At 32.7% G+C, this 24,052-nt stretch overlaps 2 protein-coding genes across 4 annotated transcripts in view; one reads left to right on the top strand and one right to left on the bottom strand.

Annotated features, from left to right (window-relative positions):
* Positions 1–24,052, top strand: part of DNAlig3 (DNA ligase 3) — a 63,580-nt gene that overhangs the window by 2,153 nt on the left and 37,375 nt on the right. Inside the window, exons 2-3 of the mRNA XM_011063991.2 lie at positions 17,700–18,078; positions 19,453–19,737. Of these exons, the coding sequence (XP_011062293.2) occupies positions 17,745–18,078; positions 19,453–19,737 (619 nt within the window). The 5' untranslated portion in view covers positions 17,700–17,744. The remainder of the gene's footprint in view (positions 1–17,699; positions 18,079–19,452; positions 19,738–24,052) is intronic.
* Positions 874–24,002, bottom strand: LOC105150725 (hypothetical protein). 3 transcript variants are annotated; one of them, XM_087415314.1, is made up of 4 exons: positions 23,499–24,002; positions 9,886–10,067; positions 8,921–9,164; positions 874–5,952 (listed from the first exon to the last, which is right to left on the bottom strand). In XM_087415314.1, the coding sequence occupies exons 2-4, from the start codon at positions 10,045–10,047 to the stop codon at positions 5,894–5,896; spliced, it is 465 nt and encodes a 154-aa protein (XP_087271440.1). In that variant the 5' UTR covers positions 10,048–10,067; positions 23,499–24,002; the 3' UTR covers positions 874–5,893. The 3 variants fall into 3 exon arrangements, with proteins under 3 accessions (XP_087271440.1, XP_087271439.1, XP_011062291.1); XM_087415313.1 differs by having other exon boundaries at positions 8,903–9,164; positions 23,499–23,996; XM_011063989.2 differs by lacking the exon at positions 23,499–24,002 and adding an exon at positions 12,939–13,085 and having other exon boundaries at positions 8,903–9,164.

Genomic DNA, 24,052 nt, shown 5'->3' on the forward strand with positions numbered 1-24,052 from the left:
GAATGAATACTGCAAGGAGAAATATTTCAAACATTCAAACCGACCATCCATGATGTAATGAGAATGTCAGGTATAACTAATAATAGCTGAATATAATTTGGCAGGATTGAATTAATATAATTTCAATTCCACAAATAAATACTTTTAATCAAACTACTTAAATTTCTTTAATTGTTATAACGTACAAATATAAGTAAAGTTAATGAAAAAATTGTTAAAGGAAAAAATGTATAATTAAAACTACAATATTTTTTATTATGCAATTATATCTTATTTTCATAATAAACATTTTTTCCATGATAAACGTAAGAAAATAAATATTTATAATTGATATTAAATAGATTATTATATTTAAATCTCAATTTAAAATCAAAATTAATATTAACATTTTGTGTCGTTCCTATGCAACTCGTTGCCGTTCTTATTCAAATCTTAAAAATAATTGAATCTAAGTTAATCAGATTCTATAATATATTCTGTTGGTTATCAAAATATGTAAAACGCGTGTCAATAAAACTATTTGGCTTAAAATTTTAATTAAAAAATGCCGTCTTTGGAGCCAATTTCTGGTTGGTCATAATTGTTTTACGGACTTTGGTGATTCATAAATAACGAAGGAATATGGATGTCCTCCTTCATCATTTCCTCCATTGATTATTCTCGCGAAATATACTCGAAATGCATCGGCAAATTCAAGTAAAGGCGAGTTACTGATAAATTCAATTGATTGATTACATCGCGTAGAACCCTACTTCAGCAAACACCATTACTTTGAACAACTATGCTTTCACCAGAATGTTACACCTAATATTTTTACATCATGGAGTCATCTAGATGCATATAAATAAAAACAGGATAAATAAACGAGGAGAATTATGATGATACAGTTTATTATCGTTAGCATTGTTTGAGGTACATGCGTCGATTTGCGCGTTGTATATCGCGTTGTATATCTTTCCTTTTTCTACTTATTTTTGTTATTTTTTTTCTTTCTCATTTGTGTCCCTATTCGAATTTAATTAACGAATTGGACCTGGAAAGGCGCGTTCAATTGATAAATATATAAAGGTGGAAGTAGAAGGAAGCGTCATCGATAGATTATGAATTAAGCGCAAAAGCATTAATTTACAGATAAGAGGGGAGGGAGATAATACCACAAAGCTCTACGAGATAATTGTTAGTTAAAATAAATAAAGAAGCGATTGCGTTTCTCTCGAAGAAACGGTCGGACTTCGCCGATTCATAAATAACGAAGGAATGCGGGTGCCCTCCTTCATCACCTCCTCCATTGATTATTTTTGCCAAATATACTCGAAATGCATCGGCGAATTCAAGTAATGGCGAGTTATTGATAAATTGAATTGATTGATTACATCGTGTAGAGCATTACTCCAGCAAACAACACCAACTAACAGCAACGTTTGCTAGTTATATTTTCCTCATTATATAATTCAGCAATCACTAACTAATATTAACTAATAATAATTGAGGAGCAGATTTTCAAAATGCGTTTTGTCCAAAATTTCATTTTTTTTAATTGGAAATGGCGTTTCCAAGCATTCAGTGTTGAGTCATATTATAAGCTACTCTGAAATGTTCAGAAAGCATTTTTTCATCGTTAATTTATATGCTGAAAATTCATAGACATTTCAAAGTGCATTATATTTTTTAATTAGAAACAAACAAAATACATTTAACGTTTTTAGCAATTGTTTAGCAATTTTGTTTAATATTTTACATCCTACTGACGTATTGTTATTTTCTGTAAAGTGCGTAATATTCTTGTATGCAGAATTCTTTCTTTCTCGTTTCTTAAAAATTACAAATTTTGAAAGTCAAAACACTATTTGAAAGTCTGCTCCTCAATTATTAATGTAATTTCTTACTCAACATATGTGTTATATATTACAGTTATATTGTTGAGGCAAATTAGAACTAACAGTTATGTTAATTTTAGTTGCTATCTGCTGAGAACTGTGATATGTGCTCTTTTACAAGAATTACTTAATTTTCGCTCTTTAAAGTAAGATTCCATTCCAAAAATTTAGAGAGCACAGTTATATTATTAAGTGGAAAATTATAATTAACAGTTATGTTAGTGTTAGTTGGTCTTTGCTGGGAGTTTGACGCTCGACACTATTTAGATAACATAAAATCTAAAATTGAGACATAAGATTTTTTTTACGAGCATCATCTAAAACTCGTGTCACATTACATTGGAAATTGAGGATTGCGAATTGAAGATTCAGCCAATCAGAATAAAATAAAAATAAAAATGATCTGGCTCGAATTCTTGTCTTTAATTCGCAATCCTTAGTCTTCAATGCGTATTCCCTAAAACTTTCAATGTGGATTTTACTCTAAAAAGTGAAATCTCGCTCTTAAAATTGAAAATTGAGCCACTCTTTTACAAGACTGGCTCAATTTTCATTCTTTAGAGTGAATTTCATTTTTAAAAAATTCAGAAAGCAATGTGACACCAAAGTGCTTAAAAGACGTCTTTTATTCCAATTTTAGAGTTTGTATTGTCAGATTAGATCCGTCCGCGTTGCTCGTGTTTTTTGCACTTTACATCTTCACTTTCTCTCTCTTCAACATCTGAATAAATATATAATATATTTATCTCCTTTTTTAAGTACAAACATTTTTCCAGAATTCAGGCAACGTGGACAGATCTCATGTCTCTTGATTGTCTCGAGAACGGATTCGGCACGCGCGTTCCTTCGGCTTAACTCAACTAATTATAGTAACAATATTTGGCGACAGTAGTAATAACAATGATAATAATAAATATAGACGAGGCCAAGTCAATAGTTTTCGTATTCTAACTTGGATCGCGCGCGATCGAGATCGTCTTTCAGTCGCTTGTTGTTCGTGATTTCTTGCCGACGATTTTCCATTTTAAACGCGATATATTTCGTCCCTCTATTGCATACTTTCCTCACGAAATCTTCGCGCGTAGTCCATTAGTGCTAGATAAATTTTTTTACGTCACAAGAGCATCTGCGACGCAAGCGAGGAGGAGAGCTTTTTCTTCGAATCTTTTTTTTTGTTACTCTTTCTTTCTGCCTACTTGTGTCTTTTGTTGCTGCTTTATTATTCGATCTGTCAAGCACGACCGAGAAAATGGTTCGATTGGTGTCAATTAAATAATTGGCGCACAGCTGGTCAAGTTCTTCCACTTCTTTTCTTTCTTTTTTCTCATTGATTGATATATATGTAAGTGTCTATATATGTATAATCGTCCAGCATAGCAGAAATCTTGCACATTATTCACTCTCATCAATTTTCCAATAGCGACGGTTGTCTCTGTCACGTTTGGTCAAGCAAAAGATCTATCTGAATAATTTTCCCTCAGAATTTATTTGTAAAATTAATTGTAAAAATATATACATATTTTCTTTCAAATAATAAAATCTATCATTCTACTCTCTAAATTCTTTGAAGTGAGCTCTCACTCTAAAGAGTGAAAATTAAGCCAGTCTTGAAAAAGAATGGCTCCATTTTCAAGTTTTAGGAGTGAGATTTCACTTTACAAGTTGTAAAAGTGTACAAAGTAAAATTGAAATGAATCGAGATATTTTTTCATATCAGAATATTGAAACTCTTTTTAAATCCATTAATGATCATCGAGATGAACTCTTCTCGGGAATTATTTTTATTGTGATCATTCAGAAATTGTTAATTTGATAGCTTGTTATGCTGAGAACGATTTCTAAAGCTTACTACTCTCTAAAGCTCTCTAAAACTCTAAAGAGAGAGTGAAATCTCACTCTTAAAGATTGAAAATTGAACCACAAGGCTGGCTCGAGAATTTTCACTTTGTAGAATGAGATTCCACTCCAAAGAATTTAGAGAGTAGAACTTGTAATAGGGGGAAGAAAGTTCGGGACCAAATGGTTAGCGTATCCATAATATTAGAGGAACATTTAAATATTCGATAAATACATAAACCATTTATTTTCGGCATAAATCGTATTTATTTTTATATCATAAATTTTCTAATTCTTTTGTTACAATAATATATATTATTTCTCGCCGAAAATATTAATTGCTTACTTAATCAAGTCCAATCTTACTCAATTATTTAATTGACACCATTTTTCCAAACGGTCGATATTTTGCAAAAAAAAAGAGAAACTATCTAATCACTCTCTCTCTCTCGTGTTTTACCATCGATGAGGTACTTTTAAGTAAGATTTTGATTTTCATGTATCGATCGATTTAATCGGTTATTTATATAAAATCCGAGCAACGTTTTTATATTTTTTTTCTTGTAAAGAGAAATATATAACAGATTTTCCTCTTTTATCATTAAATCGAGATACTCTTAAATCGAGTTATTAATTCAAATTTTAGTTGTGATTTAAATTCACACATGATTTTCTTTGCCCTTTCGTTTTTTAATTCGTCAGCAAATTATACAGCTACAGTAATATCATAATTGGCTGCTTTTTTCCTCGTATATATTTCTCATAGTTTAAAAATCAGCACTAAAAGTCAGAATCTGTTAAGACTTCTACCCTACTTTCTCTATTTTAAAGACAACAATCCTTTATAATTATTAACATTATTAACATTATTAACTTTTGAAGAATTTAATTGATTTTTTTGTTGCTACCTTTACTCTTTTCTTATCCTATTTTCTCCTGGAACTTTTCATTACATTTTTTATAACAAGCTCTTTTTCAAGAATGGCTCAATTTTTATTCTTTAGAGTGAGATTTCACTCCAAGGAATTTAAAGAGTACCCAGGACAGTATCCTGGACTAGCGCATCTCTCGCGTGCATCATTCTCGGAGTGGTGCGAATCCTTACTTAACTGTACCTCGTCGTTGATCTTTCGGTAATCTCAGTAAGTAGTTTCAGACAACCGTAGTCAGGCAGCTCGCGCAGCTCTCGTCCGAACCAGTCAGACGGTGTGCCTTCGTTCCGGCGGCCGAGGACGGTTTTTTTCGACATTAATTCGAACGAGTATAACGTTTTTTTTTTACGTTAATTTTTTTTTTCTACACACGCACGTTGTTTTGTACGACGATGCTTTGTTACAAACAGGAAGGAGGAGGGACTCGATGAGGCTCGACGTTCGTTAATAGAAACGCTCGTCGAGCTACTTGCGTGATTCACGCTTTTCACGCTGTAACTTTTCCGCACGTATAGATCCAACGTGACGTGTGTATATGTGTGTAATACTGGTAACAATCATTATCCCGAAGGGATAGCAAGGAGGAGCGATAATTTTTCTGTAACGATGTATCACGTTTTTCTCGTCGCAAATATCTATCTTTCTCTGCTTTTACATTTTTTATCGTATCTTTCAATAAAAAAGAATTGAGTACTTTTGTTTATATACTGAAAAAAAATTTACTCAATTTTAATAAATATTTTTATCTGTAATACTAATATAATACTAACTAAATATTTAGGTACTAAATGTAAATATATACTTATTCGGTACAGGGAAAACTATTAATTTGATTTATCATTTTTATTGAGTAAATATTTATTGTAAGTAAATACTTTGTTAGTACGATTTAAATAAATATTTATTAAAATTTAAGTAAACTTTTTTTAATGGATTCAATTATTGAATATTTTTATAGAATTTAGTTTTCAGAAACTCGATTTTAGAGATGACAAGTTTTCGACTTTTTTCTTTCTTTTTTTAAATGAAAAGTCGGATGGAGAAGAAGCATTGAAACAACTAAAGACCGCTCGTCGTTGCTATCTTCTTCACTTCGATTTTTAATTGATTGTAGCAAGATGTGTTTTTTTTATTGATCTGTTACTTAATGTTTTTCTTAAAGCACAATGAGGTCCCCTCCCAGCTCCTCAGCTCCTCGCCGCATCCGCCGTCCGTTTCGAACTTCTCGCGACTGCCTTTTACGGAGATTTATTTTGATTGCCTCTTACGTCCCATATTGCAGATCTTGAAGTGGCACAGGGACATATCTGAAATATAAATCGCATCTGTTACTCGCCGTTACTGTAGCTGCATCTTGGCGAATGCCATATCGCTCTAATAACGAGCAATAGCACTCGACAATGATTTTGTTTAAATGGGTAATTTTGGAGAAAGATGAATCTTATGTATTTGTGATGTTAAAAATGAGATAAAATTTATCTTACAGGCTCCAATTTTTTGTTGTAAAAGATCAGATATGTCCAACCGACAAATCTGATCTTTTTACAAAACTTATACATTTTATTAGCACTTTATTGTATCTTGGGATCTTTTTCTCATTTATTTTTGTGTGAAGTCTTTTGTAATGAGTAGAAAATTATGTAGGTTAAATTCAGTAGGTATTCCCTGCGAATCATTTTATTGTTTGTTGAAGGGATAAGTACAGGAATTTTTTAATGCATGATACTCAAAAAGCTTTTCTCACATGTGACAAACACATTTAAAATTAGCGCAAAAAGTTCAGTAAAATCATTCTTTTTTTGCACTCGTGCTTATCAACAAATAAATATAATTATTAATCGTCACGAGTTAATCTATCTATATATTGTTCTTCTGATTATGATTATTTGTTAATATATATATATTTCTATTAAATTTTTAAATTTAGTTAAATTTAATTTTTTAATTTATTATTTATTTAATTTTTTAAAATTTATATATATTAACAAAAATAACGATTTTATTGAAATGTCTAAAAATTTAATTAAGTCAGATCTGAAAATAATTTTATTGAAGCATCAAAATAATTAAGGATCTTCAAGCTAGTTGCTGAAATATTAAAATTTATTGCAGCATTGTTTATTATGCTTGAGTCTCTTACATAATTATTCTAATGGTCCAATAAAATTATTTTCTACCTAGCTTAATTTTTATATATTTTGACAAAATCGTTTCCATCACTTTTCACATGTCGTATGTTTTCACTATTCAAGAGCAGCACAGATCGTCTCGGTTGCTTAAACTGCATTCTTTTTTAACTGAAATGTGAAAAGAATACAACATCTAATGTGCCTTTATATTAGTGGTCGCTTTTTTAGATTATTATTAGATCGCTTGCACTACTGTATCACGTGACGTATTGTAAACGCAACGAATGACATTCGAGGCCGCGGTGAGAAAATATTTGAATTAAAAATGCTTTCTTTGTAAGATTAAAACTAAAAGCAAAACTTAATTTCTACACCTACTCACTTCAAATGAAATTAAAGGCTCTTAAAATTATTACTTGTATTAAATACATCAATATTTTCGAAGTTGCATTTATACATTTAAAAAAATATTCTTAATTTTTAGTTGTCACAAACTATTCCTGCTGTAAATGAGAAGACAAAAAGTTGCTTTCGTTTTCTTAACGAACATAATTGTCAAAAATATCGCTTGTTTAAATGAAAAATTTACGATCGGTGATCTCCCTTTCGAACTCGAATCAAGGAATCAATTTCAAGGAATCAATCAAGAAAGACACGCAGACGAGAGAAAGAGAGATAAAAAGAGAACGAAAGATATGTAATGGCGTCACGCGCCAATTGTTTCAATCAATTGTCATCGATCGCCTTCGATCAAATCAAACGCGGCGCAGATTGCCATGTATACGTGTATGTAATACGTATTATACATTTATTGTCGAGAAGAATTTATTCGTGAAATTATCGATAGTCGAGAAACGATCTTTCGGTTTTTCTATATAGTCTCCCTCTGATACTTATCGCCGAAATAAAGAGGAACATTATTCTCGATCGTCTTCACCAAAAATGAAAAAAAATTCTCTCGAGATTTCCTGAAACGTGAGCGGCATAAGCTTCCAATTTTCGGGATCCAGTTAACTAATCCTGGAAGAAACGATAATTCCGAGTCATTTCACGTGGCTACGGAAAATCCGCGAGAAATACCACGAAAATGATCCCGAATGTCCCAGACGTATCTTCTTGACGGATATCATCGGTATATCGCAATGTTACTAGAACGTTTTCGTGTAAGATTCTTCTTGTGACTCTCGCTTTATTCTCGTTTTTTATTTATTGTATTTTTCTTCATGTTGTTTCTTCCATTGTTTTTTTTTTCATCATTTCGCGATGTGAGACTTAATTTTTTGTCTCATAAATTTTGATTAGTTTAAATCAAATTTTGATTGAGAACGACACAATTTTTTAATAAAAAAATAAGAAAGTTTTATAATTCATATATCAACTAAATTATGGTTATTCATACAAATCTATTTTTTAATGTAAAAACAGATTTAAAAATAATTGTGGATCATCAAAATAATTATGTAGGAAAATCAAATATAATGAGTAATGCTGTCAAAAATGTTGATATTCTAACACTCAACTTACGTTCTATATAATTATTCTGATAAAATTATTTTCAGATCTGTATGTAGCTAAACTTTTAGATATTTTAATTAAATCGTTCTTTTTGTATGCACATATATTTCTATAAAATTGTAATAATTATAAAAATCAGAAGTAAATGGATTAACTCATGACGGTTGATAATTAAATTTATATGCTTATAAGCAGGAATGAGAAAGATTGGTTTTGCTGAAGTACCTAAATATTTAGCTAGATCTAAAAACAAATTAAAATTATTTTGTTAAATTATCAAAATAATTATTAAGTAGGACACTCAAACTTTTTATGTCCTCATCTCTTGTGTGTATATATAATTATTTTGATAACAAAATAATTTTCAGAACAAGCTAAATATTTAGATACTGTAGCAAAACCGTTCTTTTTGTATATCGAGATTCGTATTCACGTGATTTATCGGTTCTCTTCTATAAAAAACAGAACAGATACTTATCACAAATAATTTTCGCTTTATCCTCTTTCACGCGAGATGTGTCTCAAGAATATTACGACGTTCTGATGTGATTCTATTGACTCAAACCTGCATCTTCCCTTTGCAACAAAAATAAAGACTGTCAGAAATACTCACAACTGACTGCATTCACACCTTGTCGTTTGCCTGGATGTTGATGATCGTGGATCATAGCCGCGGGTACTGGCAGCGCTTCCGGTTCCGCTTCTCCAGAGGAGTAGTCCGGTGGCGGTTGTTCCATTAACATCGCACGCTCTCGTTCCCTCGCCTTCGCCTCCAGGAGTGCCTGGATCTCGATCTGCTCGTCGGTGATCTCGTTCTCCTGCTCGACTACTCGATGCTTTTTCTCGATCAACTGCTTCAGGTGGTTCACCAACATCTGTGCGCAACCGAGTACAATAAGATTCGAGAGATATGATACAAAATAATTAAATTAATAATATTTTCTTGAATTTATGCACCATACAAGGTGAAATCTGTTATGAATCCTCGGCAATGCTGGACTTTAAAGGCACAGTCAATTTTTAACTGTAAATAAATATTCTAAAGGATTTTAAAAAACAAGAAGAGAATTTTCCACATTGATTTAAAAAACGAAAACTTCATATGAATAATGTCCGAAATGGCTTAATTTCAGGAATAAAAGATGGCAAAGATTTAAAAAGAAAAATTTCGTTCTTTCTCAAAAATTTCAAAAATTACTTTAATTACTTATAAAATTTTGTGTCTATGTTAAGAATGTCTATTTGAAGCCTTATCTTTTTAAAGACGTCAGTGAAAAAGTAAATCAGTAACTTGTTAAAACTTTATAAAAACTAGATATAACTTGTGAGTTAGACTTGAGATTTGACTTGTGATTTGACTTTTAATCTCACTTTTTTATACTCAATGATAATATAATATAAAAATAATTTTCTAGCTATGATTAATCATTAAACTAATGGTTTCAAAAGATGAAAAACTGTTAACGTTACCACTACAAAAGCATCAGTTTAGCAATTAATAGATATAAAAATAGAATTATTATATTATCATCAGGTAGCTCAACTATTATAATTAACCAGAAATTAAATGAAAAGAGCATAAGAGTATATACTCACGATATCCGCCTCATCCGCGGAATCGGCGATGAAGATACCTGGCGATTCTGCTCGCGGAATCGTGTAAGCCCTGTTGCCACTTGTGATACAGGACAGCACGAGTGCCGCCAGCAGACACAAGCTTGTCCTAGCGGCGGCTCGTCGGCTACCTCTTTTCGTCATTCCCTTGTATCTCGTGCTCTCTGCGGAAATGAGAAAAAAAACGCGCTTGTACAGATAAGGATAACGTGGAGAATTAATATATAAGATATCGGGATTTGTTGCAAGAATTCATACTCGTACGATCGTAATGACGATTGATAGAGATATTCGTATTATGAAAGAATTATGAAACGTTTATTACGGTAATTTACGAGTTAAGAGTTTTATCTAGTTGAGTTTTATCACTCCCAACTTCCTTTCCTTACAGAAATCTAATTTACTAGATGCATACGTTAATATTATAGATTATTTACTTTGAAACTATCATAGAAATGAATTGATTTACATTTTGACATGTAAATTAAAAATGACAAAAGTTATTTGATTCAAGGACTTCGGTTATCTTCTCTGATACACTAAACCAAAAATTTATTAAATTTTAATAAATATTTCTTTGAATAATACTAGTTGAATATTTACTTACAATAAATAAATATTTAGATAAATAAAGAAATGATAATTAAAAACTAATGGTCCTTGTTTTTTTTTTAAATATGTGTTTAAATAAGTAAATATTCAGCTAGTATTCAAAGAAATATTTATTAAAATTAGTAAATTTAGTAAATTTTTTTCTACAATAAGTCATTACCTAAACCAAACCTGTCTAATTTGAGCACCGCAGCCAAACGTAAAGCTATCGACGTAAAAAAATTCAATGTAAGATTTCATGGACTGTAAAGTGTTAATAAGTCTCATTCAATACTTTACAGTCTCCGAAATCTTATCTATATTGATTTTTTTACGTAGATGGCTTTGCAAGCTTTAAATTTCAAACCGTAAGAAATTGACCAATATCGGCCAATTTATATAAGAAAAATATGTAACAAAGTAGGGAGCACAAATAAGTTTAGAAAAACAACTTAGTACACCCGGGAAGAATTTTCGCTACGTTGGTACCTCGCAAACAGTGAGGCTGAGAAAATTAAGAGAAAACACAACCATTGACGATTATATCACATATGACTCTGATGTTCCTCTCATCTCCGGTCGAAAGATAAAAAGTTCTCGCGGGTTATCCGTGTATTCAAGTTGCGTGGGAGGTTCAAGTAGAAGGCATTTGTGTCGGCGATGATTAAATCTCGTATTGGTCTAATTGATTTTTGCCCCGTCGTGGACCGAATCTTAGGAGCAAGCAGGCGAGAACGGGCGGGAGTTTTGATACGATCCGCGAACGAGGGTCAAGGATTATCGCGGATTATCCTCTTGACCGATACGGCATTATCGCGTGACGGGCTGCGTGTCACGTGATAACGAAGTAAAATCTAGTGCGCGAGAGAGCGGGATCGTCGGACACGAAATTGCGCGATATCGCGCGTCACGTACGGATGGTGATAGCGAGAAAGCGATAGCGACAGATGTGCGGGAACACGTCGCGCGTCACGGCGGTAATCATAACAATGATAGAGGAAAATAATGAATGTACTCTAAATTGCTTGAGATCTCAGTGAAATCTCACTCCAAGAGAGTGAAAATGCAGCCATTCTTTAAAAAAAAAAGTGACGATCTTCACTCTTTTTAGAGTGAAACCTCAATTTTTTTTTTTTTCGAGTGAGATTTCACTCCTTTGAAGTGAAAATTCACTGAAAAGAGTGAAAACTGTCATTCTTTTTCAAGAAGTGAAATATTTTCACTTTTTTTTTCAAGGGTAATTGTATTTTCACTTTCTTGGAGTGAGATTTCACTGTAAGAAATTTAGAGTGCACCAGAAATCAGTGGTCACAACGGGAGCAATTGCCACTGTTTGAAAAATGAAAGAGAGAGAGAGAGAGAAGCGCCTCGTTTAACTATTATTTATAGATTCTAGATGGATTTCGCGCTATTATTCGCTGGTCGCGAGGACGAGTGCATTGCGATGCTCGCGTTGCAAACAAAACGATTAGAAATCAATTCGCTCGCGTTCGACGCAGATGATCTGGCGGTTTATTTACTAGAACACAGAAAGGACGGTTTTGCTAAAGTGTCCGAAAATTTGGATACAGATTTAAAAATAATATTGTCGGACCATCAAAATAATTATAACGATAATTGGCTTTATTGACAAGCTCTGAGAGAAATGTTTTGTACTTTTTAATTAAAAAATTTTATTGTTCTAGCGAAAATCTAATATTTTGAAAATATTCTATCACCATTTTGGAGGCTGTTCTATTCCTTGAATTTGAAATTGAGACTTTATAAAAAAATATGTATGTTAGACTTGTGTTCAACGAACATTTCAGAGAGATCAAGATCAACTTTGGCCGAAATTTAAAAAATGTTTAAACAGCAGTATATCCAAAATCAGGATATGAGACATCATAAAACATCTCTGTGCTGACTTATTTAAATTTACTATCTTATCATTTGAATTAATATGATTATAAAAAACTCTAAAAAGTAAAAAATTTCACAGAAATAAACATCGTACATTAAGAAACGAAATCATCAATACTAGAGAAAAAAATTTAAGTTTTTAAATAAAATATTAGTAAGATAAAAAAGAAAATAAATTTGGGATCAAATAAACCCGAACAGATCAGCAGAGATTAATGCTCGTTTTTATTAATATATGTAATTTAATTTTAATCTCAGTTAATTAACTCTTCTTCTTTTCCTAGTTCTAAAAATGAGAAAAGAATGAAGAGCAAGTTAAACCGACATTACAGTTAATCTACAATGATAGAAACGAAGACGCCTTAAGCTCTGAATTTTGACATACATGCTACCTGGGCATTTTATCAAAATTCGGATCAAAATCACTCCATTTTACGGTATCGTTTAATTGAAACGCGTCGAGGGATACAAGCCGTAGACGGAAATACCGCGCGCGGAAGTTCTGCCAGGACTTCAGTTGAGATCGCGCGAACGTAACTTACTGTGGTCGAACCTCGCCGAGAACTCGCGCTCTATCTCGCCGACGATACGACACGCAGTGGTAGAATGAGCTACGAAGGGCTGTTGCACCCTCTATTATACCCGCGCAGGTGTCCTCCTCCGCATCCCTCCTGCCGCCCTCCGCCCTCCGGGCAGATCTCACCTAACCGCCCTGTAGTAGGTGTCCGACACGACGCAGAAAAAGAAGAAGGATTATTCGCAACCCCCGCCTTCGCGTGCACCCTCGTTTCTTCCTCGACAAACGTCAAACAGCGAATATACGCGACGTGCACCCCAAGCACGTTTACTGTTTACAAACAGTTCTCCTTGACCGCGTCGTTAGAATTTCATAGCACTTGGTATTCTAGTCGGTTTCTTCGAATCCGAGGAAAATCTGGTATCGTGTGAACGGAATTATATACATATAGGATGACGTTGTTGCATCGAATAGTTTTCGATTTTTCTTTGGTGAGACGTTTCTTTACGTCGAATCGCATTTGTGATTTGTAATTTCTTACGATCTACAGTTATCATATCTAAATCGCAAGAAAAAAGTACATATGTGTATCTTAAAAAAAAAAAGATAATTCGGGGGCGAAAGAAGGAAGTACAATTTCTTAAGCATTAATTACTGGTAATCCTACTTAACAGTAGGAAAAATATTTCGTTCTATGATCCAAAATTTTGCTATACTTAATAACAAAAAGTTGAACTAATTTTTTGCAAATTAAATTGTTTAGCTAGTATAAACAAATATTTTTGTTATTTGCATAGCAGAAAAATGTATTTTGTACAAAACAGAATATTTGTGTTAAAAAATGCTACAACTAAGTTTTACTGAAAATAAATTTGCTGATACTAAATTTTTCCCTAATAAATTTTGAAGCATCTAATACTAAATACATAATAAACGCAAATAAAAAATAAAAGAACAATTTTTAGACTTTGTAGATCAAAAGTAAAAAATAATAAAAGAGAAATCTTTTTTGTTATCTATGGCAAATAAAAAAAAAATTAAAGTGATAATCTTTATAAAGATATAAAGCGACTTTCGGTGTAATATTTATATTTGTTTTTTTGTACGAATTGTGTCATTTCGGTTCTTTGAAATTAATTAGTCTTTTAATTAATATAAATTAAATTGGTTTTTTTAATGAATCAGCTTTTAATTAACGTAAATTAAATGCGTTTTATAGACTCAGTATCAGTAACTTTATTACAAATTTTGGCATGTATTAATTTGCTTAATTTCGCATTTCCCTGGAATCACAAATTCGTTTCCTCATTATTCTGTACATGAAAGAAAGTATTCGGATAAGATAGTAGAAAATGAATGTCTTACAAGAAAAAATTTTTATCTCATATTTTTTGTCCAAACGAGATAACATATCGCGTGGATAAAATATTTCAAAGTTTTTCTTTCGATAAATCTTCCTTTAATAACTTCGCGTATGAAATGAATACAAGAATGTACATAAACAAAAAGTTATGAATGTATGCAAAAGTACAAGTGAATTATCTACTTTAAGAACAAAAATTTTTATTTGACTAGAATAATTTAGTTTATCTTTATATTTCTTTCGTTGGAGAATTATTCAATCACTCAAATATATGTTTTTCAACGAAAGATATAAAGATGAATACATTATTCAAATGAACAATTTTTTCTTAGTGTAATTATCAAAATGGAAAATCATTTCTATCTTTGACTTTAATTGTTTGCTGTGACGCAAAAGTTTGTAGTACAATTATTGACACTGAATTTGTAAGATCCATTTAACTTGTTAATTAAAAGGCACTGATTAATTTCAAAGAACCAATTTAATGTATGTTGATTAAAAGACTCTTATTAATTAAAAAAAATCAAAATGACGTAATATAAAGAATGAATAAATATTCATAAAAAAATAATAAATATTATTATAAGTAAGTATATTTTAATAAAAATAATCCAAATTTGCAGATGTAGCATAAAAAATTGTATGTTTTATATTTTTTACAAACAGATTTATAATATTTAGTTTAATATATCTACCATCATCGAAGAATTAAGTGCTTTTTTTCTTAGTGAATATATATATTAAAGATTTTATTAATCACTGATTTGATCGTCACGTATTACAATTCGTTATTAGCAAAATCTCGCGTGTTTATTACTCCATCGGAGATAGAGTTACCAGATTTTTAAAACTTTTTTTAAGGTCACAAAATTTCTGCTCATTAGTTAACATATGCATTTATAAAATTATATCGAAAAGAATTGATAATAAAAATTATGTTTTAGAAATTATTTTATTTTATTAAATACTTCAATTTTAATTTAACGTGTAAAACAATTATATTCCCTTCCCCTCCATTCCCAGATTATCATTTTTTTAAAAGTATATATATATATATATGTATTCTTTTTTGTAATTCAGATATAGTAATCCTAATCGGGGATTGTTCGAATCCAGTTCGGATATTTCCGCTTTAATTGTCTGTCTCGTGAATTTTTTACTTCATTTATTTAACTGCGACGAGTTGATTACAATGGTGACGAGGAAAATGATGCGCATTATAAGGCTACCGATAATCTCGACGCAATGAAAACAAACCAACGTCAGGCGGACTGGATAGCTCGTCTTCGACGCGCAAATTCTCCGAAGTCTGAATTCTGTCTAGGAAATTTAGGCATTCAAGCGTGGGAAGACGAAGGTTGCGTTTTATACGAAATCCGGTCACAAATCAGTACTGATGATCGAATGTTTATAATTAGACGTTTAGCAACATTCGGTGAACGCACACCGAGAACAACATCAGTCTATGATTGAGAAAAGTGATTATTCAATTTACTTTCTTTTTAAGTTATCTTTAATAAACTTTAATAATAATCTACTTGATAATAATCTTATAAAATACATTTATTAGAAATTTTAGAAAAACTCATTATTACCTAGAAGTCAGAATAAGAATTTATTTTCTTTTGAAGAATATTATAAAATTTATTTTAATTTAATAATTTTGACTGAAGCATGAAACTTACTAGGACTTTTTCAGAATATAATAATATTTTGAATGATGCTTGAGATGAACTTTAATAGATTTGCGGATATAAATGAACTTTCGAAATACTTGAAACAAGTAATAATTATTACTTGCGCATATGTATTTTTCTATGTGTATATACATCTCGGACAGATGGTGACACTCGTGATCGTTCCTTATCGCAACACAGAGTGGAAGGGATGGAGAGTACACGCGATTACGGAGAGGAAGAGTATTATCGAGATTTTCAATGAGGAGATTTCTCCTCCTCTCTCTCCTTCTTCACCTTCCGTCCCTTTCCTCTCTTCCTCCTTGTGCGAAATCTCGCGTCTGACGAAATTCTTAGAGTTCTGTGAATAAATAAATCCAAGTATCCTCGATCTCGATCAGCCTCGATGGACGATCGGGATCGTCCAGTATCTGCCGACAGATAAGACGCAACGAGAATCGTCCCACTCGCGATATCGGCTTCTCAATGAGAGTCAGAAGATAAAGAAATGCTATTTAAAGCGTGTCTATGCTGATCTGTGCTACTCCGAGGATTATTGTACTCGAGTTGCTCCCTAATGAGAGCTTAATATAATTATTGATTATTGTGCGAAGGCTTTCGACATTGTGAACTGCGTCAGGAGTCAAAGTTAGGAGTCAATGCACGATACGTATTTTTTTTAATACATTTAATTATTATTACTAGTTTTAAGCAGATTAACAAAATTTAATGTTGCTAATGAAGGAGCAACTGAAGCCGAAACGTATACATATCATTATCAAAACTAATTAAATATATTAAATATATTGAAGAAAATACGCATAGTTTTCTGCGTTAATTTTTAGTGTTTACTTTCAGTGTTTGTTTTCATCAGATAAAGACCACTCTTAGGTATAGTCGATTTTTAGGAATATTTGAGACTGTCTTAACTACAATCAAGATGTCGTAAGTCAATCAGAGGGCTGCATTAGCGTTTTAAAATATTATTTAATATTACTTAAGGCTTCTTAAAATAAGAACAGATTATGAAAACCTCGATTGTCGTCTATATCCACGTGTATTAATGGAGAATCCCGCGCCGTGCGTCTGTTTGGGCTTTATTACCTAATACCCCATTGCACGTGCACGATATTTGCGACTGTATATAGTACGATAGTGGCTTGCGCAACTACAGTTTACACCCTCGCTTTGTTCGCTCCACCTTTACGAACGAGCTGCTTAGCTTGCATGCGGAATTAATGTAGAGCTATCTGGAAGGCAGTGTACCCGTGATAGATTTGTAATTGATCCTTATTACCTCAGTTACTCGAATCGATTCGAACGTTGTAATGCACAAAACAATGATAGGGAGGAAGGGAGGGAGGGAGGGGGAGAGAGAGAGAGAGAGAGCCACGTGTAGAAACCTTGCAAGAGTAGTCAAGAGTACTTATTAACACGACATGCACATAAATTTTACACAAGGGTCCTGTAATTGTATGTGCGTGACGGGTCAATAATGATTCTGTGCGAAGAAACAAGTTAAGAATATGAAATAAGGCTTTATTTTCTAATTTAAAAATTAGTAATCTTATTCTAATTTGTGTGTGATGTATTTTTCTCGTCATCATATCATAAATAAATTCTCTGCTATCAATAAATTAATTAATGACCCGAATCATATTAACTTGAACTGGTTTCAATATTCTATTCGAACGAATAAATTTTATTCCGATTCAATATTCATGTAACTTTTTTTTATTTATTATAGAGTTTCCTTCGTTCTGCCTAAATTCGCCCAATCGCGTTGAACATCATGCCGACTGACGACGAGGATCAACAGCAGCAGGGGGAAGAGAAACCGTTCACCGTGGAGCGCGCGAAAACCGGCCGCGCGAAATGCAAGAGGTGCAAATGTCCGATTGAGAAGGACGAGATACGGATCGCCAAGTATGTGGCAAGCTTCTTCTCGGACGGCAAACTGATGCCAGCCTGGCACCACGTCACCTGCCTGTTCGAGGCGTTCGCGAAACAACGCGCCAGCACAAAGAGGATCGAGGATCCCGCGGAGGATGTCAAGGGCTGGGAGCAATTGTCCGACGATGACAAGAAGGTCATCCTGGACAGGTTGAAGGAATTTGAAAAATCCTGTAATTATCGAGAGAAAATAGCTCTTTCCTCCCACATGATTTATTTCATCACAGAAAAAACGGTTTTGCTGAAGTATTTAAAAATTAGAACTTACACAAAAAGAGATTTTGCTTGAAGATTTAAAATGGATACAGATGTGAAAATAGTTTGGTTGGGCTATTAAAATAATTATTTTGGAAATTAAAAAATGATAAGCAAGCTGCAAAAAAGTTTTATATTCTAGCAACCAGTTTAAGTTTTCAACGAAATTATTTTTAGATCTTTCAACAAAATTGTTTTTTCCGTGAATAATTCCAAGAATAGATCCAAGAATAATTCTGTTTGAATCAAAATAGTTACGTTCCTTCCATGCAGCATCACGATTTTTATCCTCGTATTTCTATATTTATATTATCTTAAATTAAGATCCCATTAACTGCAGATAAGATTAGCTAGAAGTATAAAAGTTTGCTTTGATTTCCTAAAGTACAGTTTGTAAAGTTTTTCCTTACCAATCGCATACGATTCGTAAATTATTATTATATATTTTTAAGAAAAAAATTAATTTCGAATTGAAAGAATGTACGATTAAAGGAACATCTGATCTTTTTGAGACGTCCTACGTATCTTATAAGACTTGAGCTTCATTCTTATCTGTAGATCCGTCATTCCGTCTAGAGATTTCATGGAATGAATTAATGATCGAACGTAGTCGATCATATTCTTTGCATCATCTCGAAGCGAAGTTGCGCGATGTTATATGAAGAGATGAGTCAAAGGTTTTCCTCCTCGAAACTTTCGCGATTTCTAATAAATTTTCTCCCTTACAATTCGAGCTTTGTGACGGTAAGTTTCAAGAAGTTCGACGCTTATGAGACAGTCATTTGCGAGATTGCCATTCTCGAAGATGGAAAAGTTCGATATTGAGATACAAAATTACAATGTGTTATATTATGTAACTTCATTCTGTAATTAGAAATCGGTTTGCGAAGGTGGATATTATTTCCAATGTACGTAGGAAGATTTGTTGAGAAATTTCGTCACACAGTAAATTTAATCGATTAATGCTTATCTTCGAAATTAAATTTATTAGCACTTTATTAATTTTATTACGATTATAATATAATTTTAATAATAAATATGTCAAATTTTTTTCATTTAAATTTCAAAAATACAAATCAAATTTTTTAGAAAGATTACAAAATATGCAAAATTTGTGAAGTAAAATAATGAGCAAAATAAAATTAGAATAAACGAGACAATTATGGCTTAGCCAATAAATTTCACAATTTTAATTTTTTTTTCACAATTTTAATTTAAAATTATAGAAATTATTGCTTTGTATTATAATAAATTAATAATACTAAAAAAAATGTGTTAATTTTTCCTTCTAGTTCCGGCTAAGACATCGAAGAAAACAGCAACGCCACGTAAAGCGGCTGCCTCTAATAATTCTTCGGGAGAAACAGCGAAGAAAACTTCAGATCAGAAGAGGGTTGCAACAGATGATAAAGAAAAAGATAAGCAGAAGGATGATAAGCAGGGAAAGAGCAAAGTTCCATCGAAGGATGACTCCTTTCGCGAATTTCGGCGCGTGTGCAGCAACGTCACCGACGTCGACGCCTACACTGACAAAACCGCGATTATTAAGAGGATGTTCACGAAAGGATCACTCGGAGGTAAGTACCTCTCTTCCTCATTATACAAGATCAAGATATAATACGTACAGTGTATAAACGTTCTAACTAACGCTCGCTAAATTAAGGTATCCGGTTTTCGGAGGTTTTCGACAGCAGAGAAATTGTATGCTATTAACGTTCATTCGAGAATTGAACGATAAATAATTAATAATATTGACGGCTGAATGATTGACGCCGGATAGCGAAGTACAATTTAATCGAGACAATTATTAATGTGTGCAGATGAATCATTTTCACTTACATACATTATTTCAGAGTTGGGAAGTGTTACTTTTTCCATTATTTTTTATAATAAATATAATGTTGCAATTTTTTATAATTAAACGCTAAGATTCTGCGAAGGTTAGGAAAATGGACTTTTCCAACCTTAGCACAACCTTAGCGTTTAGTTGTAAAAAATTGCAAATTATTATTATTAAATTATTTATTAGAAAAGTAATGGAAAAGTAATGAAAAAAGTAACGCTTCCCAACTCTGCATTATTTGTACATTCGGTAATAAGATTGCAATAACTTTCGAGATTAGAGATGTTTAGATGATTTCAATAAGTCGACAGAAAATTGCAAATTAGCAAATTTTCAAAATTTTGGCCTTGTTTTTTACAAAATCGGTCGATTTCTCTTTTTCTCGTGATAGCATTACGAGATTTGCATGTATTGTTGCCTATTGTGCTTTTTCATAAAATACAGAGTGTCTTTGCCAATCGCTTTTGTGTAGATATAACGAATTAAACTGAGTCGAAAAGTCTACTATTTTACAATTTTCGCAATAGTTAACAAGATATTAATTATTAAAAATTGATCTTAAATAATTTTTTACTCAAATATTATCAACTTTACAGAAAAACTGCAAGAGACAAAAATCATTTATTTTCTTCTCATAGAACTCTTTTTATCAACTTTTTAGTACATTTTCTTATTTTTACCAACATGAGAAAATACGGTATTAAAAAATTCTGAAAAAATTCTGAAAAAATTCTCAGAACTTTATGAGATGAAAATAAATGATTGATCCGTCCAAACGATGAGTGTCTTATTAATCAAAATTCTTATCATAATATTTTTACGAAGGTGAAAGTGTTTATTAAGTGATTTCTCTTACCGTTCTTGCGTTAAATACAAATCTTCCCGCAGAGAAGAATTCTAAAGAATTTATACCTACTTCATTGTAACGTAATAGATATATTGTAATTAGACAAACAAAGTAAGGGATAAACAAAAGTTTTTTAACAATTTTTCTTGGAATAATTTTGGACACGCAAATAGAAAATGTTTGCTGCAAAATTTTTTTGCAAAATAATTACGTGTAAAAGTAAAGGATAATATTAGTATAGATGTATAAACTACATACAGAGATGCAAATGTTCGAAAGTTTCCAAGAATTAAAAATTCTTCCCACGCAACGCAGTACTAAATACAGATTTAGACAACCTAACCTAACCACTTTGCTGATATGCCATTAATACTTATCATGACTTATCGTAAGATATACGATTTTGACCGGATACGAGTTTATATTATGAGTGCGATTTGATAGGGATATCGGATTTATTTTTGAGCAAAAAAATGTATCTATTTCGAAATTGACATATCATGCCTTTCTTTAATTAAATGATATTACAAAACAAAAGTGATTTGCCGTTTGGAGGTCATCAGATAAAAAGTTGTTCTCTTATTTAAGCAGATAATCCAATATCTATTGCAAAACATTAAAGATATTACAAAAAAAAGATAACAATAAAGATCTAAATGCTCCCGAGATTTTTATAAACTTTTTTCTTTTTTTTGCTGATTTCTTTCCTCCAACAGAAAAAAGTAAACAAAATAGTGATTAAACAACCCGATATAAATATATATATATATATATATATATATATATATTCCCGGAAAAAAATGTTTCATATATAATTATATATAATTATATAAAAAATTGACATATTTTATATATATATATACAACATATATATAACATTTTTTCCCGGGTTTTTTATATTGTGTGTCGTGCGTTGTAATTTTAATTAATTAAGAAAATATTAAAATCATCTGCCGTGTTTAATGAAAGGTTTGATTTTTAAACTTCTTTTTTTTAACTAAAATTCGACTTATTTTTCAACATAATCATTTTTAAAAAGTTACTGACTTATCAAACTGTCCACATAGCTAAATTTTTACATATTTCAGCAAAATAATTTTTGTCCATGTCATTTATTACGCGATACGTCCTTCTCCTCATCTTATGTGTTTGTGAGTTGGTTCATCCAATAAATAGAAAGATGCGAAGGCAGGTCATGATTCGTACGAGACAGAGGAATGAAACCAGAATGAATCACGAGGCCTCGTACGTCGTAGGTCGCGTATTTACGACGCGACCGCGACAGCGGCGAAGATGAAGAAGAAGCGAAAAACGAGGGCGAAGTTAGCGAGCGAGTCGATGATATTGAGAATATTTAGCCGATTCCATCAATGGGGATATCAATGCGGCGCTTTTCTCTCCTCCGCGTAAACACCACGAGGTCTATCTCGTCGCCACCCCCGTCCCGCCGCCACCCCGAAACCACGAAGCCTCTCCCGCCTTTTGCGTTGCTTTATTTCTCATTCCATTACGATCTTCTCTTCTCGCATTGTTATCACTCTTCCCCGCGAGAACCTCGTCTTCTTTTCGCGCAGTTTTCTCCCTTCCCCTTTATTTCTCTCTTTCTTTCCACGCTTTTCTCAGAGACGAAGGGGCGAGACTCGGAGCGGCGGTTAGTAAATATGATATCCGGAATCGGATACAAGGAAACCATTAATCATCCAAGCAGGCGCGAATGGGACCTGGGCACGCTAAGTGGAAGATTTTTACCGGGGTTATCTGCAAACGGACGAAAAGAAAGAGAGGCCGCGCGAAACCACCGTTTAAAGCTCTCGTCGAAATTCTCCGAGAAATTCCGTACTTACGAGCGCGTCATTCGAATTACTTTGCACTAAAGCTCTGATGAACTGCACCGGTTCATCTTTCTTCCTCTACTTTCCTTCTGAAGAGAAAAGGAAGAAAGATGAACTGGTGCGAAAGTTCAGCTAAAAAGAAAGAGGCCTCCTGATAGCACAGAGAGAAAGTTCAAAAGAATTCAGTCGTACGTCTTTAATTTTGAATTCATTTTCAGATGCAAGAATTCTTTTTCGGAGAAGTTCTGAAAAAACTTTTTTTTCGCATCTGTGTGTGAAAATGAATCCAGAATTGACGACTAGACACCGGCGCCGATGTGAGAGGGGTATGCAATTGGGAATGTAGGTTAAGGGATGAGAGATCCAATCACATGCGCGGATTGTCAGATTTACCTCAGGTAAAATTTACCAAAAAGTGGAACAACCAGCCCTAAGTCTCATAAATCTAAATACAGATCTAAATACAGAAAATAATTTTGTTGGCACTTTGATGCCAATTTTTACAACAACGGTATCAAAATAATGATGTACCCTGAAAAAATTTACTAAATCTCGATACATATTTCTTACAGTAAATAAATATTTACTCAATAAAAAAAAGATAATTAAATCAAATTGATTTTTATTATCAAATAAATACACGTTTTATATTTAATATTTTTTTAAATGTTACAACTCCAAGCATGATGATCTATGCTGCAAAATGTTTTAACTTTGTTAGCTTGTTCTAGCGACTTTGAGTGCCCTACACAATTATTGTATTTTGATGGTCCAACAAAATTATATTTTCAGTTCTGTATAGTTCAGGATACTCACTATCGTTGTCGTAAGGGTTGACGAGATTCTTTACGTAGCCAATATGAATCTTCGCTAAAATTCCTGCTCCCGTAAACCTCCCTGCTTGATGATCGCTCGGGCTTACCGCAACACGCACAGCTCAAAGAAAGATTCGTCGCTTTATATAAGTCTGTCCTTATATATACGTCCGATTCGCGGGTGATCGCGATTACTTTAAGTCATCGCCAAGTCCACTTTCATTCGGATATTTTCGCGTATCTCTATATATATTGTATCTATCTCTCTCTCTCTCTTTCTTTCTCTCTCCTCCGTTCGCCTTTTCGTACTTCTTCAATGATCTCACTTGTCCCGTGGTTTTGCAAACTATCGATTCTCGGTCTCTTGCAGCGGGATCATCGTGTCTTATAAGCACTCTGACGTCCCCACCTCTAATCGCGAGGGGAATCTCTTCCTCTCCGCAAACATGGTTCAGTTGAACTATGGCTGCGACGATGGCGAGCCCCTTCTCGCGTTAGCCAGCTTGGCTCCAGACAATCGTCTCCTCTCTCACACTCGTGTCCTCCTTTATCTCT

The sequence above is a fragment of the Acromyrmex echinatior genome, chromosome 17 (assembly GCF_024713525.1).
Source record: "Acromyrmex echinatior isolate Ae372 chromosome 17, ASM2471352v2, whole genome shotgun sequence".
Lineage (NCBI taxonomy): Eukaryota > Metazoa > Arthropoda > Insecta > Hymenoptera > Formicidae > Acromyrmex > Acromyrmex echinatior.

Bases quoted from the DNA above. Each gene is read 5' to 3' on its own strand.
- LOC105150725 (XM_087415313.1), bottom strand. From the start codon at position 10,047: ATGACGAAAAGAGGTAGCCGACGAGCCGCCGCTAGGACAAGCTTGTGT. The intron at 9,165-9,885 runs GTGAGTATATAC...GGTTGCGCACAG, and splicing joins CCGCGGATGAGGCGGATATC to ATGTTGGTGAACCACCTGAA. The intron at 5,953-8,902 runs GTGAGTATTTCT...TTTATATTTCAG, and splicing joins AGGTGTGAATGCAGTCAGTT to ATATGTCCCTGTGCCACTTC.